The following is a 16,551-nucleotide window of genomic DNA, read 5'->3' as shown; positions in this document are numbered from 1 at the left end:
CTGAGACAACACCGGTTCCTCAGATATTGAAGTTTAGCAATACACAGTAGCTCAAAGCACACAATATATCTCACCAGAATATAGAGCATGTCAATTCACAATCTTATTAAAAACATATACTGTTCATGTACAAACCCTTTAAAGTCAATTTGTTTCAATAAAACAAAGGAAATGAGAAATATTTGTATACTTTTCATTATTTCTAGTGCCACTTGCACAATCCAATTGCTTTCGAGTATGTTCACACGTCTACGCTATAGATTATTAAACCAGAACGAGATCCTACATGGAAGACACTTATAAAGGGCAGAAGATGGCTTCTCCTATTCTAAATTCCATTCCTGGCTTTGTATTCGTGAATTGCAATCAAGAACCTGAACATGTGAACACACCATTAAGTCAATTAATCATCAACGTAAACGTAATAGTACATTAAATTAATACTTTACAACAATTTAATAAGCAAAAAAATTGATCCCTTGAATTTTTTTTTTCATTTGGATTTGAATACTTTTGAAATGATAGAAAGATTATATTAACCTAAAAGTTAATCATTTCCTAATATCTTATATATAAACTAGATATAAAATATAAGCAAAAGAATACAGAGAAAATCCCTGTTTAGGATAGATGCAATATTAACCCATGAGATGCAGGTAATAAAGCTATCTATAGGAAGTGGATAGGCTGTAAATGTTTAATCATCAGCATCTCAAAGTTCATATACACCACCTATAAAACAGGGAAATCATAAAGTGCTAGCTTAGATATACTATATCTATAGGGGATATCTCAGTGAGCTTACAGTAAGAGACTTATTTACAAAAGGGAAGCTGAGCTATACTATATCTATAGGGGATATCTCAGCGTGGTTACAGTAAGAGAAATATATATATATATATATATATATATATATATATATATATATATATATATATATATATATATATATATATATAGTTATAGTGTGTGCAATGTTCTATAGATTTTATTAGTTTAGTAAACAAATAACTAAATTTATGATCCTCCAGCAAACTGGGGAGTCATGTTTTTCATAAGAATACAAAACCACAAAATATTTACAATAACAAATGTAAACATAAAAAAAATTGGCAACAATGTTTTTAAACCTTTTGCTGTAATCAAGTTTCCAAACAATGCAATACTTCCCGCCTGCATTCAGCTATGGGGACTGTAATGCAGGTCACTTATACATTGTTGCAGTTGAACACATTGGAACAGGCCCAAGTTCACATGGATGTTTAAAACATGTCACTCAGTCAACACAAAGCACAGACCCAAAGAGGTGGACACATTACATCCCAGCAGGATATTCTGTATCCTCTCATCAAGGGAATTGGTAATCTGCAGCCAGAAGTTTTAATATGTAAAAATAACAATACTAAAGGTAGCAAACATTAACCATTTAGTGACAAGTGCTGGCACTGCAAACAGCACAAAGGCTCTTAAAAACAACAGCCCTATAATAGGATAATCGGTACACTACTTGGAAACCAAATGAACTATGAACCCAGGTAAAGTTTTTATCAGAATATGCAATGAAATAACAGATTGCTCATGAATTGTCACATTATAAATCACTTGTTTTGGACACAAAACCCTAAAAATAACGCTGCTGTTTACATACAAAACAACTGCACTGTGAATGCTCATGGGTCATTTAAAGAGACAGTACAATGCATTTGTCATTGAGGTCACCACTGCTAAACAATGCCATGGCTCTTAACAGCCACATGCTCAGATTTCAGCATTTTTACTTTGAAATATTATAAGCAGCACATCTGACCAGTTTTACATGCTTTTCTTTAACAAAAAAACAAAAAACAAAAACGGTTCCATAACCTGTGGGTTTCCAGCTGTTGCAAAACTACAACTCCCAACATGCAATGGCAGCCTTCAGCTGTCAGTGCATGCTGGGAGTTGTAGTTTTACAACAGCTGGAAAGCCACAGGTTAGGGAATACTGAGGTCATACCTCTGTCTCTGGGTTCCCACCATAGAGGGACGCTAAGCATTTACATGGCATCCCTGACCAATGCAACACATAAAAAAGCACACAGTAACTTTATACAGTAACCATGCTGCTGCCCCCCACTGCCACTCAAACATAAAACATGTACTGCACACAATGCATTGTAACAAATATGACATCTGTAGGTGTTCATATCAGCACACATGGAACTTAAAGCAACATCTGCCTTGCAGCATGCCTGTTGTCTGGGATTGCACAGAAACATGGGAGCTTATATAATGTGAAGAATACCCCCCCCCCCCCCCAAATCCCACGTGGGAGCAACATCAGCAACATTACATCTCCTTGCAGTTGCAGACAATCCTCTATGGGTCTCTCTCCCTAGACACTGGCAGAGGATTCCTGCAGCAGGTGACATGCAGCAAGGGTAGAAGCATAAAGCAAAAACACTTGAAGAGGCAACATAAAAGCAAAACACTTGAAGATGCTACTTCCCCTAGCTCCACTATGAAGAACACAGGCTGCAGCCCTGCAATGCAATGGCTGAGGGTTTCACAGCAGCAGCAGCAGCAGGGGGGTGGGGGGAGGCAAGAGCTTGCTTTGCAAAGATAAGTTTTTTTTTAGCCTGTAGAAAAGTGACAAGGGAGATAATTTACATCACCTCCAAAAACCACATAAAAACACATTCACTAAGGCTAACCCCCATGCATGGACCCTGTCCAACCAGGCTGGGTACAGATTATGTATATATATATATATAAAAAAAACACACATTAAAAGGCAGCAGAGATCCCCAGATTTAACCCCAACCCCCCAGCAAGGCCAATGCAGCAGCCCTGGTGTCAGGACAAAAACTTTATGAAAGTTGCAGGAAAAAAAATGTAAATAAAAAAAAAAAAAAAAAAAGTCCAGCCTACAGTCACTCCAGAGCTGCAGGGGGCACCGGGACCCTGACCCATTCACAAAACGTCGCACACAAGCCATCTGGGGATTTTTGCGGATTTTTTATTTGCTTTTTGCCTCTATACTCCCTCCATTTTGGTTGTTTATGATCCTGACAACAAGCTGTCCCAGGAACCCGTCCTCCATCCCCTCTGCCAGAATCCAGGCACACATCCACTTTCTGGGGGGATCCCTGAAACCAGTGCACCCCCCTTTATAAAAAGATGGGGAGGAGAAGGGGGGGGCAGCGACCCCTGCTCTATATACCCACCTCCACACAGGAGCATGGAAACAGAGCAGGGAGCCCCGGGATCCGGCATTACACTGCACCGGGGGGAGGGGAAGCCCCTGAAGTCACTTTGGGGGAGTTTTGGAGGCTTTGGGGTGAGCGGGTGATTTTTGCCGATTTTCCGCCCGTATTTTTGCTCCCCGGCTGGCTCTCCCTTGGCTTTCATGTCTTCCCCTCCTCTCCCCGCTCCCTGCTCGGCTCCTGTCACTATATTAAGTGCAAGAAAGAAAAACGAAAACTTTCCTGCAAACTTCTTCCCCCCCCCCCAAGTTTCCCAAACTTCTTCCATTTGACTCCAGCCCCCCCATAAAGCAGCGGGGACCCCTAGAAGCAGCAGCACCGGAGCCCCCCCAGCCATTGGTGCAGACCCTCATGCCAGATCCCAGTAATTTATTTAGAAATCGGCAATTACACAGAAATCGGACTTTTCTGCAGAAACTTTCCCCGGTGGATTTTCTCCCAATAGAGTCCGTGCACCGGGAGGAGAGGAGGGGGTGATTTCCAATAACTTTTTTTCCTCCTCTCTCCTTCTCCCCCCTCCTCCTCCTCTTCTCGTCCCCCCCTTTCCCATAATTTAAATAACCCTGATTTTCTATGCTTCAGAGGTGGCTGCGCCAGTCCAAACCCCCTGCAAACTCACCGCGGGAGCTTTAACATCCTTCCTGCGGTCGATTTCCGGGGTTTAGGTGCCTTTCCGATTTTTTAATAATTTTTTTCCCATATTTTTGCCTGGACGCTGCGGGCCTGGAAATTGTTTGCTTTCCCCTCTCTCCAGCAGCCATTGTAGTGTATGCGCTGCGATGCAGCCCAGCTTGAATCGGGAGACGCGCCCACCGCTAGCCCCTCCTTTCTCTCCGCCCGCGACACGCCCCTTTGCTTGATGCCTTCGGAGGCTTCGCCAATCCCGTTTGTGGTGCTGTCACCGCATCGGACTAGGATTGGTTAGAGCGGGCGTCAATCATCCGCTAGTTCTGTTTTGAGGCGGAGCTGAGGCGGTAACCTCGCGGAGGTGGTGCTTAATGTAATTGGGTAAAGAAGCTGTCTGTCTAAAATAACTGTCAGGCGATTGGGTGGCTGACTTGTCAATGTTTTAAGGGCGGAGCTTATTCAGCAGGTTAGTATGTCCTACTACTTAAAGGGGTGCGAGGCTAGAAGTTGACGTATTTCGAATTGGAGTTGTCCGGCTTGTGAGAGGGTGTAGTTAGCACCTTCCTGGCCGGCCGTATTGTCACCATTCTGTCCTAGTCTCACGGCCGCCCGGGGCTGCTGGGACGCAGCTGGGAGGTGAGTGCGGCCGCTCCTCTGCACCGCACCATCTGCACTGGGGCATAACACGACACAACATGACACCCGGCCATGTGCTGCACATGTCTCCTTCAGTCACATTGTTGCCCTTGCTGCCTTTGTCAGGGTCATGACTCCTGGGAGTCGCACATGGGTGCTCGGCCTGGCAGCTCTGGGTCACACTGATAGGAAACTTCACGTCTTTCTAGGAAATGGGTTGACCCAAGGAGAAAGCAGGTTGTCACTCACACCATGACCTGTCACTTTTCCACATGACACATTAGTTTCCCTTCAGTGGGTGACCCTTACCCTCCCAGCCCAGTGCACTGGAGATCAGATCATTGGAAATATTCTTCTTTTCTATATAAATCTTGGAAATATTCTTCTTTCCCACAATGGAACAATAATTGCCCAATTGATATGTTCTGAGCCCCTGTAGTAATGTTTCCATCATGGCGGCGGAGAATAACTTTGCTATTGCTTCTCTGCAGAATGCTTGGACTGTAAGAATTTGCATCTTGATGGTTGTTACAACACTACTATTCCCAGCATGCCCTGACAGCTGGGAGTTGTAGTTTTGCAATAGCTGAAGAGGTACCAGATGAGGATCACCAGTCTGGTTTGCCGTATTGGCAGAATAACTGCTGTCCGAATCTGCACCATGTGGGTGTACTCCCAACATGCTGGTAGTTGTAATTTAGCAGTAGCTGAAGAGCCATCATTTGGAGGTCATTGGTCCGTTGTTTGCAGTATGAGAAGAATTGTACTTTAGACTGTCAAAATTTGCATCAGTTTAGGAAAGTGATGCCCAATCTGAGACTGTTACAAAACCGCTGTGCTTAGCATACCCTAGATTGCTGGGAGTTGCTACAGGTCAGAGGTCGCCGGTCTGTGTTTTGCAGTATTGGCAAAATCCTTGTATCGCCAAAATTTGCAACATGTTGGTGTAGTCTCGGGCAGCGATCCCCAAACTGTGGCTCTGCAGTTGGTGCAGAACCCTTGTCCCATCATCATCTTTGATATCGTATAAAACTGTGATCCGGCTGTTGCAGAGCTTTAGCTCCCGGCCTTCCAGTCCATGCTGGCTGTTGTAGTTATGCAATACCTGAAGAGTGACAGGTGGGGGATCACTGGTTTGCTTGTTTTCGGTATGGGCACAATCCATGAATGTCAATTGTTGGCATAGTCTAGGGCAGTGACTCCCCCACCTGTGGCTCACAAGAGGTCGCAAAAAGTACTAGGAAGAAATGTAGTTGTGCCATAGCTGTAGAGTCACAGGTTGGTGATCAATGGTCAGTTTTCAGTATGGACGGAGTCTTTGTAGCATCATAATTTGCACCATGCTGGCGTAGTATGACAGTGATCCCCATCCGGTGGTGTAGTCTATGACATTGATCCCCATGCTGTGGTGTAGTCTATAACAGCGATCCCCATCCGGTGGTGTAGTCTATAACAGCGATCCCCATCCGGTGGTGTAGTCTATAACAGCGATCCCCATCCGGTGGTGTAGTCTGACAGTGATCCCCATCCGGTGGTGTAGTCTATGACAGTGATCCCCATCCGGTGGTGTAGTCTATGACAGTGATCCCCATCTGGTAGTGTAGTCTATGACAGTGATCCCCATCTGGTAGTGTAGTCTATGACAGTGATCCCCATGCTGTGGTGTAGTCTATAACAGCGATCCCCATCCGGTGGTGTAGTCTATAACAGTGATCCCCATCCGGTGGTGTAGTCTATAACAGCGATCCCCATCCGGTGGTGTAGTCTATGACAGTGATCCCCATCCGGTGGTGTAGTCTATGACAGTGATCCCCATCCGGTGGTGTAGTCTATGACAGTGATCCCCATCCGGTGGTGTAGTCTGACAGTGATCCCCATCCGGTGGTGTAGTCTATGACAGTGATCCCCATCCGGTGGTGTAGTCTATGACAGTGATCCCCATCCGGTGGTGTAGTCTATGACAGTGATCCCCATCCGGTGGTGTAGTCTATGACAGTGATCCCCATCCGGTGGTGTAGTCTATGACAGTGATCCCCATCCGGTGGTGTAGTCTATGACAGTGATCCCCATCCGGTGGTGTAGTCTATGACAGTGATCCCCATCCGGTGGTGTAGTCTATGACAGTGATCCCCATCCGGTGGTGTAGTCTATGACAGTGATCCCCATCCGGTGGTGTAGTCTATGACAGTGATCCCCATGCTTTGGTGTAGTCTATGACAGTGATCCCCATCCGGTGGTGTAGTCTGACAGTGATCCCCATCCGGTGGTGTAGTCTGACAGTGATCCCCATCCGGTGGTGTAGTCTATGACAGTGATCCCCATCCGGTGGTGTAGTCTATGACAGTGATCCCCATGCTGTGGTGTAGTCTATGACAGTGATCCCCATGCTGTGGTGTAGTCTATGACAGTGATCCCCATCCGGTGGTGTAGTCTATGACAGTGATCCCCATCCGGTGGTGTAGTCTGACAGTGATCCCCATGCTGTGGTGTAGTCTATGACAGTGATCCCCATCCGGTGGTGTAGTCTATGACAGTGATCCCCATCCGGTGGTGTAGCCTGACAGTGATCCCCATCCGGTGGTGTAGTCTATGACAGTGATCCCCATCCGGTGGTGTAGACTATGACAGCGATCCCCATCCGGTGGTGTAGTCTATGAGAGCGATCCCCCTCCGGTGGTGTAGTCTATGAGAGCGATCCCCATCCGGTGGTGTAGTCTATGAGAGCGATCCCCATCCGGTGGTGTAGACTATGGCAGCGATCCCCATCCGGTGGTGTAGACTATGGCAGCGATCCCCATGCGGTGGTGTAGACTATGGCAGCGATCCCCATGCGGTGGTGTAGACTATGGCAGCGATCCCCATGCGGTGGTGTAGACTATGGCAGCGATCCCCATGCGGTGGTGGTGCAGCTTTTACTAACCTACAGTTCTTAGCTGTCAGGGTACACTGGGAGTCTTAGTTTTTCCATAGTTGCAGAGGCACAGGAAGGGCATTACAGATCTAGGCTAATCGTCATTTCTATTTTCCTTGTGATACTCCGTAAACTGATAATTTATCGTAAAGAATGTAAGGCAGAATGAAAAAAAAAAGTTAACTTTTTTTTAATATTACTATAGCAGCCTGGCCCTTGGGAGCCAATATCTACTGTAGGTTATAGTGGGTACTGGGAGGTTGTTGTTGTTGACAGTATTGTTTATATAGATCTCTGTATAAAAATAATCTGTATATGTAGGCTGATAATCCTGCAAAATACAACATTTCTACTTAATGAGGTAACAAAAATTTTTTTTGAAAGTGTAAAACTCTAGTTAATAATTTGTGCTTTGAAGCCTCACAGTAGATCCCTATGGGTTCTGTAAATGTGGCCTGGTAAAGCCCTGTGGCTTCCTGGTGTTACCCGAATTTGTACATTTGTAATGTACCTGCCTGAATGAGGACTAATAGTGGTTCTGATAAACTGCAGTGAAGGCAGAGACTGAACTGTCCACGCCTGGTGGCGCCGTCCCTGTCCGCGCCTGGTGGCGCCGTCCCTGTCCGCGCCTGGTGGCGCCGTCCCTGTCCACTCTTGTGCCTTGTATGCTAAACTACAAGTGAAGGGTGAAGGCTCTGACTTAGTTCAAAGACTTGTCATCTATGCGTCAGCGTTATGGCTAGTGTTGCAGGAGTAGTTTTTTCATGGCTGCATAGGTATATTATATACTGACGTTCTTCTTTGCCCATCCACTTATGCTTTAATAGTTATTCTAAAGAATATGGAATTTTTTTATGTTGCTTTTTATTTGTGGTAAAATAAATTTATTGAAAGTGGCTTTTTTGGGTTTCCTATAGGTTTTAATATGCTGCAAGGTGGATATTGGTTTATTTATGGTTCATGTGGTATTTCTTAACTAAAATATGCCGGAGTCTGTAAAATTGTTCCTAAAAAATATATGTGGAATTTCTTTTTGCCAGGGTCGTGAATATTGTTGGGGGCTCTTCTTTCACTATTGACTCACACATTGTTGCTTTCTTAAAATGTTGATGTGACAATTCCTATTACTGTAATGTTTTTGTTGTTTTGAGTGAGGAACCCTGAAAAAAGTATTTAAAGGGGATATCCAGCGAGAATCTTTTTCTTTCAAATCTACTGGTTTCAGAAAGTTATCTCACGTCTTTTCGTATTTATCAGCTGCTGTATGTCCTGCAGGACGTGGTGTATTCTTTCCAGTCTGACACTGTGCTCTCTGCTGACATCTCTGTCCCAGATAGGAACTGTCCAGAGCAGGAGAGGTTTTCTATGGGGATTTGCTACTTCTCTGGACAGTTCCTGTTTCAGACAGAGATGTCAGCAGAGAGCACTGTGCCAGACTGGAAAGAATACACCACTTCCTGCAGGACATACAGCAGTTGATAAGTATGGGAACACTTGAGATTTTTAAATAGAAGTAAATTACAAATCTATATAACTTTCTGAAACCAGTTGATTTAAAAGAAAAAAAGATTTTCGCTGGAGTCCTGTGCATGTGTTTTTTTCCCCACTTTGTGCCATCTGTTGGTCTTTACTCAGTATACCCTCCATATGATTCACAGGAAATGGAATCAGGTTAGCAAAATCCCTAGGTTCTGTTTATGGTGACGGCTCTCTAGGTAAAAGACTCAATTGACTGGTGATAAGTGAAAAGTATTCATCAAGTCTGTCAGGATTCTGCAAACCATTGACACAGATGAGAGGATGACTACAGAGATACAATGTGATGTGTCACTCTGCTTAACATTTAATTTCAGTTTCATTTTTATGTAAGTCTTGCAATGAACCTGGAAATAAAAGCAATTCCTGGCTTTTATCCCTTTCACCCTAACCCCCCATTACCGGAGTCACAGTAATGTCATTGAACCCCCTGATCATTGTGCTATGGCATATCTTCACATTATAATAATATTGTTTTGAGAGTATAATTTTATAAAGTTTAACATTTTATAATACAGGCTGCTGTCTTGTTTCAGTGGAGAGTTTTGACAAAAGCTTTAGAAAACAAAATAAGTCCAGTTTCGTGAAATAAGTGAAATGTCACATAGTGTTTACTTTTATTTAATTTCAAAGCTTTTTCATGTCATGCAGAATTGAAAGGTAAATGCTGTATTTGGGTGTGTTCACATGTACAGGATCTGCAGCTATCATTGTGACTTAAAGGGGTTGTCCAGCGAAAATCTTTTTCTTTCAAATCAACTGGTGTCAGAAAGTTATATAGATTTGTAATTTACTTCTACTTAAAAATCTCAACTCTTCCCATACTTCTCAATGACGACATGTCCTGCAGGAAATGTTGTGTTATTTACATTCAGACACAGTGCTCTCTGCTAACACCTCAGGCTGAGACAGGAACTGTCCTGAGCCGGAGAGGTTTTCTATGGGGATTTGCTGCTGCTCTGGACAGTTCCTGACATGGACAGAGGTGTCAGCAGAGAGCACTGTGTCTGAATGTAAATAAAACACTTCCTGCAGGACATATAGTAGCTGATAAGTATGGGAAGAATTGAGGTTTTTAAGTAGAAGTAAATTACAAATCTACATAACTTTCTGACACCATTTGATTTGAAAGATTTTTGTTCCCCGCTAGACAACCCCTTTAACCCTTTGATGACCCAGCCCAAAATGACCCAAATGACCACGCCAATTTTCATTTTTACGTTCCCCCCCCCCCTTTCTAAGAGCTCTAGCACTTTCATTTTTCTATCTACAGGGCAATGTAATGGCATCTTTCTTTCTACCATAACATGTATGATGGAACCCCAAAATATTATTTATGAAAATATAAATTGGTGAAATCGTAATAGAGTGCAATATTGTAACTTTTTTTTTGTTTGGGGGGGGGGGGGTTCCTGTGTCTACGTAATATACTATACGGTAGAAGCGACATTATACCATTTGTGGTAGGTAGATAAATCAGCACTCACCCGGCATCTTGTATCAGCTCACTTTCCATATGCCATGGGTAGTGGGGAGGGAGAGATGTGCACGCGCACTGGGACGGCCGTTTCGGGGGTACGCCCCCTTTGTTGACCAGGAGACATTATACCATTATTCTATAGGTCAGTCCGAACACAACCATTTGCAGATTTACACTGATTCTTTAATGATTTTTTAAAATCTTTTTTTATTTTATTTTTTTCCATTAATTATTAATAAAATGGCCCTTTTGTGATTCTTATACGGGGCTGTATGCGGTGTAATTTTTTTGCGCCATGATCTCTAGTTTTTATTAATACCATATTTGTGTAGATCTGATGTTTTGATCACTTTTTATAAATCTTTTCCTTTACGCCGTTCGCTGTACAGGATGACCATTGTTTTAATAGATCGGACAATTACGCAAGCCACGGGATGTAAACTATGTTCTTTTTTTAATTTTTTTTTATTTTTATATTGTCATCCCGCTGTGAGTATGTAAGTGCTGCACGCTCTGACAGTGCTTACCTGCTCCACGCTCCGGCTGCATCTGAGGCTCCTGGATTTCACTTGCGAACTTGCAGCGTGAAATCTGTTGCAGATATGTCCAGTGTGAATCTAGCCTACAACTATGTTCCCGCTCAGTATTTTGCCAAAACCAGGAGTGCATTGAAAACACAGAAAGGCTATGTTCACACACTGTTAGAAATTGAGTAGATGGCCGCCATTTAATGGAAAATAACAGCCATTGTTTTAATATAGCAATTATATGCCATTAAATGACGGCCATCCACTCAATTTCAACAGTGTGTGAACATGGCCTTTCTGTGTTTTAATGCACGCCTGGTTTTGGTTGAAAAATACCAAAATACTGAGCAATATTACTGTGTGGGAACATAGCCTGACACTGATTTCTATTAAAGTCTGTGGCGCTCCATCTTGAGGTGGCAGCAGAGAGTGCAATGTTAGACTGGAAAGAATACACCACTTCCTGCTGAACATACAGCAACTGATAAGTACTGGAAATCTGTAAAACTTTCTGACACCAGTTGATAAAAAAAAATTTCAGCCCAGAATTTAGGTGTGATGGTAGATAACCACTGAAGTTCACTCTTACAAAACATACATACATATCTTGTATATTTGGTGCAGGGGGAGGAATATGGGAATATATAAAACTATAGATATTATGTTGTTTTGAAATGTGAGTTTGTATTTGATTTGTCTGTTTTAGTTCTTGAACAAGATGTCACAAAGAAATATGAGAGTTTCTGATGTCAATCCCTGTTTGGAGGTTGGTGGACGTTGATGTCTCTGTATTAAGATGCTTTTGTGATGCTGTTATCTGTTATTGCTTTAACATAATAGTATTAAATTATATTCTACAATAGTGCACAAAGCCACACAAATCACCTTTCTGCCCTTTTAGTATAGATACTGGAAGCAGGGTTGACCAGTATAGCGATAAGCATTTCTGTCTTCAGAATTTTAGTAAAGGCCCTAAAGACAAACAACAAGGAGAGCAGCAGCAGACCAACGCTATCCTCTATGGGCTGCCCGGACGATCTAGTGATCACCCGGGCAGCTCCCCGCGGTCCATCCTGTACTTACCCGCTTGCTGCCGCGTGGGGAACGAGGGGCAAACAGCGCTTGTTTGATCCTCATAAACGCCCCGTGTAATAGGGGCTTAACTAGTTGATATAGAATATTTGATCACCTGGTCCTGCTATTGTTTGATCCCATGGATCTTACTGTACTTAAGCCAATAATAAAATATTAGAAATATACAGATGTTAGGTAATTTAGATTATCTATTAAGGTAAGGTTATTGTAAAGAGCATCTCTCGTTCTGTAGGACCTTTCCAGTCCTTCATTAAACAGACAGACATTGATATGCATGGGTCCTGTGTAATGCCTACTTTCACCTGTGGTGGTGCTGCAGGGAGATTGAACACTTAGGAGGAAATTTATGAATGGTTTTGCAATTATTTTTTGGTGAATAATTTGATATTTTTTTTGTCCATTTTCGGTCAGAGTTCTGTTTAGAATACAGTATTTGATGGGTGAATTTTTTTTAGATGTGAATTTTTTTAATCTACGTGTTTTGAGTACTGACCCAAATTTGTACACATTAGACTCCTTAGTAAATGTTCCCCTTAGGGTATTTTCACACATACAAATCTGTATGTAAATCTGCACCAAACCATGTGAATTTATCACTGCCAATGTAATTGTCTGTATGCACATTTTTTATTTTAATTTTTATTTTTTTTGGGGGGGGGGGGGGGGGCATTAATGTATGTAAAAAAAAAAAGTAGGAATTGTCAATCTATGTAGGTAAATACAATGCTAATGATCTGAAATGATAAATCTACGTTATGGATAAAGGGTTTTCCTTCTCTCTTAAAGGAAAGTGCTGCTTCATCAAAGTGCATGGATACTAACAACTACCAAAAAGACCTGTGTGCTATATATTTTCACAGATATAAACAGTGCCGAAAGTTTTGGGTAAGTTCAGACTTTTTTTAAAAAGGTAATATAAAATATCATTGAATGATATACATTATATAAAAGCTAAATAAAGCCTATAGTTTAAAGAAGAAGGCTGGCCATTTTAAATAATTCACAACAGGCAGGGGCAGGGCTGAACATAATAACCAAGCACTACTTATGGCACATGTTTACGGCCCCCACGGCCGAGAAATCTTTAGGTCTAAAAGGATCTTGAGTAAATACTGCTTGTAATATGCAAACTGACAGCTGAGATATATGCATATCAGTGCTGTCAGTTTGCGTTTGTTATAGACCACACCTCCTGTTACACAGGATGACCATAAATTTAGAAGCATGTTCTAAACAAGCAATTAGCTGAGGATCGGGCATTTTCCCCGTACTAAGCTGATCAGTGCTCCTGGCCGATAATCCTTAAAGTGGACCTAACATTTCCTCTGCGGTGTTCCAGAGGAAGAAAAAAAAACTATTATAGTCTAGAAATGTGTCCAGGCCTCTTAAAGGGAACCTGTCACCGGGGTCACTGGCACAGAGCCCGCCCGACCCCCAGTGCAGCCCCTGGATACTTACCCTTTCCGGCGACTCCTGCTCCTGGAGCCGGTCCCGGGACGAAGATATCAGCGCTTGGAGCCGTCACGCGCTGTATGCAAATTATCTATTCTCTATGGGCATCGGACTCATATCTGCAGCCTGCTCGATCGGCTTCGGACGCTGAAATCTTTGTCCGGGGACCGGCTCCCTTTAAATTCTTGTAATGAGTTCACCATGACAGCTTCCTCTGGTAGAGAGTAAAGGCCCTATTATCCCAGACGATTAGCAGCCAGACTTGGCACACTACTGGCCGTTCAGGCCGATAATCGTTTAGTGTACTAGGACATGTTAAAAGGCTGATCTGGGTCTTTCAACATGTTGAAATATCCTGATCACGTCAGCGATGGTCTGCAACTTGTCTCTCTGTGTAATAGGAGCAGTGGCAAAAGACCACTACTGACGTCAATGGGCAGCCTGAACAATCTAAGGATCATCCGGGCAGCCCCTCCCGCTGCTTCCCGCTGGCAGTCTGTGCGTGTAATAGCACAGACAGCGAGTGGGGAATCCCCCTGATTATTGTGCTGTGTAATACGGTCCTTAGGGTGTGTTTACACAGACACATTTTCCAATGCAGTTATTAAAGCCAAAGCCAGGAACAGACTATAAATGGAGAACAGGGATAAAGTAAAGACTGAAATTTCTCCTCTTTTCATATTATTGCATGTGCGGTCTGTTGATTTGTACTTTGGTAGTTCTCATTCAAAAATTGTGCAGTCAAAAACTGCAAGATTTGTGGTAAATTGTGACTAGCCATCTGGCACACTACCGCTGTGTGTGTGAACATGGCCTTAATCTCTGACCTGCTCTATTACAGCACACGATTATGTTGAAAAGAAGAGGAGATGGTGTGAGTCCTGCAATGCCCACTGCAGAAGAAAGAAAGGAGATACTGGCATCCTTTGACCAGCTGCCATACTGATGATGGACCATTGCCGCTGTGCTTTTTTATTTTATCATCTTTTATTTAATCATACATTCCTTGTGTGAGGAAATTACTTATATGTGCATTAAAGGCACAGTATACAATGCATTGTTTTTTGTATATAAGTATTGTACATTCTGAATGATGCTTTTAGACCGTCCGACTCTGGATATGAGCACCGATCTCTTTGATCAGCACTCTATAAAGACTCTTTTTGGCTATGTTCACACAACGTCAATAATGGAGAAAAAAAGTCCGATTTCGCTATTTAAAAAAACGTCCGTTTTTGCCGCAATTTAACTGACTGCAATGCCATTGCATTGGAGTCAATGGGAAGACGGACGTCCAATGCACACAATGCATTGAAAAACCAGTTTTTGCCGCGGATGTCAAAATAATGAACATGAACATTATTCTCGGACGTTTTTTGCAAATAGCGGACCGTTTTTATTAGTTGTTCACACACAGTTCTTCTTTTGTCACTGTTCTTTCTCCGTTTTTACTATTAAATTCAATGGATTTTTTGAGCCACAACCAAAGGGCAATTAGTGACCCCAAACTAAAATAATGTGCAAACACCAGCCAGGGGATGCCAGGCTTTCAAAAACGTCCGTTATTTTAGACTGAAAATAACGGACGTCATTTTAAACGGAGCTGAAAAAAAAATGTAGCCTTAATGGCTTGATGATCAGGCAGCAGGACTGCACAAATGGTCGTTGGATCATTTGTGCAGCCTTTTACTTCCATCAGTGGTCAGCCACACAATCCAATTTACACAGTGCAATGTGCAACCAATGAATGAAGATTTTTTTTTTTTTTTAACCTGTCAAAATGATACTGTGTGAGCTCTTGCTTTTCGTCAGATGATCTCTGGACCTATTTTGCCAATAATCACCTTGAGTATTAGGGCTTATACATGGGCTGTAGAAGTTTGTTATATTCTATTAGTTTTTACGTTGCATTTAAGTTTTTTTCCTGTAATGACATGACTATTATGAGCAGTGGTGCTGAAAATTGTATAAATGAGCACAGTCCATTCTACATGCTTATTACGTAATCAGTGTTTATTTATGATTGTGAGACAGACAAATAACAACTGTAGGTAGAAAAGTCCAAGATACGGCTCACCTAGGCTGAAAGATACAGGGCCTCAACTCCCCATGATGGGTAACAAACAAGTATCCAGAGCCAGCAACCCATACTGTTAAATAAATAAATCCATATACAGTGGTGCCTTGGATTACGAGCATAATTCATCCAAATCTACTCTTAAACCAAAGCAAATTGTCCCATAAGAAATCATAGAAATACAGACAATTGGTCCCACACTCCAAAAATAATGAAATATTATTCTGAATAACATGTAACACAAAAGAAGCAAACATTTAGGAACAGCAGAATATGTGATATTATAAATTACTGTACAGTAATGGAAAGGATGGGAAACACAAGGGCTGACAGACTGCAGGGAGCATGAAGGAATAAGCAGGGCACATACATGCAGAGCTCTCTGAGAGAGGGGTTACGGCTATGAAGAGATTACCTCCACAGTCCTGTCCCCTGATGCAAGCCCCAGCCTGAAGTAGATCTGCTATGATTTGGAAGATGAGGGAGACTTCCTGGGTCAGAGTACAGGGCTGTAGACCCCGCTATGCTTCTCCTCCACTCGCGCTCCCACCCAGTACAGGGAGCTCTTAAACCAAAGCAATGCTCTTAAACCAAGTCACAATTTTGAAAAACTGTGAGCTTTTAAACAGTTACTCTAAAACCTAGGAACCACTGTGTGTGTGTGTGTGTGTATGTATGTATGTATGTATGTGTGTATATATAATATATATATATATATATATATATATATATATATATATATATATATATATATATATATTATATATATATTTTTTTTTTTAGACATCCTCAAATCTAATCTATTTATTCTGAGTGCAGATATCAAGGTCAACCTCTTAACTCTAATCTGGGTTTGTGGCAAAGAAGTACCCACAGTGGCAAAATCTGTGAATACAGTATAAGGAACTGCTTGTTTTTACGATTTATGATGGACATTTATAAACTTACCATGCATACAATAGTAAT

The 16,551-nt window shown here is 42.3% G+C and overlaps 2 protein-coding genes across 2 annotated transcripts in view; one reads left to right on the top strand and one right to left on the bottom strand.

Moving 5' to 3' along the window:
* Positions 1–3,914, bottom strand: part of PLAG1 (PLAG1 zinc finger) — a 54,929-nt gene extending 51,015 nt beyond the window's left edge. The window contains exon 1 of the mRNA XM_069957555.1: positions 3,864–3,914. The gene's annotated coding sequence lies outside the window, so the exon portion shown is untranslated. The remainder of the gene's footprint in view (positions 1–3,863) is intronic.
* A 440-nt stretch (positions 3,915–4,354) lies between these two features.
* CHCHD7 (coiled-coil-helix-coiled-coil-helix domain containing 7) lies at positions 4,355–14,563 on the top strand. Its single transcript, XM_069960029.1, has 4 exons — positions 4,355–4,507; positions 11,668–11,727; positions 12,843–12,941; positions 14,350–14,563. The coding sequence occupies exons 2-4, from the start codon at positions 11,680–11,682 to the stop codon at positions 14,452–14,454; spliced, it is 252 nt and encodes an 83-aa protein (XP_069816130.1). The 5' UTR covers positions 4,355–4,507; positions 11,668–11,679; the 3' UTR covers positions 14,455–14,563.
* The last annotated feature ends 1,988 nt before the right edge of the window (positions 14,564–16,551 follow it).

The sequence above is a fragment of the Dendropsophus ebraccatus genome, chromosome 2 (genome assembly GCF_027789765.1).
Source record: "Dendropsophus ebraccatus isolate aDenEbr1 chromosome 2, aDenEbr1.pat, whole genome shotgun sequence".
Taxonomy (NCBI): domain Eukaryota; kingdom Metazoa; phylum Chordata; class Amphibia; order Anura; family Hylidae; genus Dendropsophus; species Dendropsophus ebraccatus.
The sequence above is the reverse complement of the archived record's forward strand: the minus strand, read 5'-3'. Positions and strand labels throughout refer to the sequence as shown.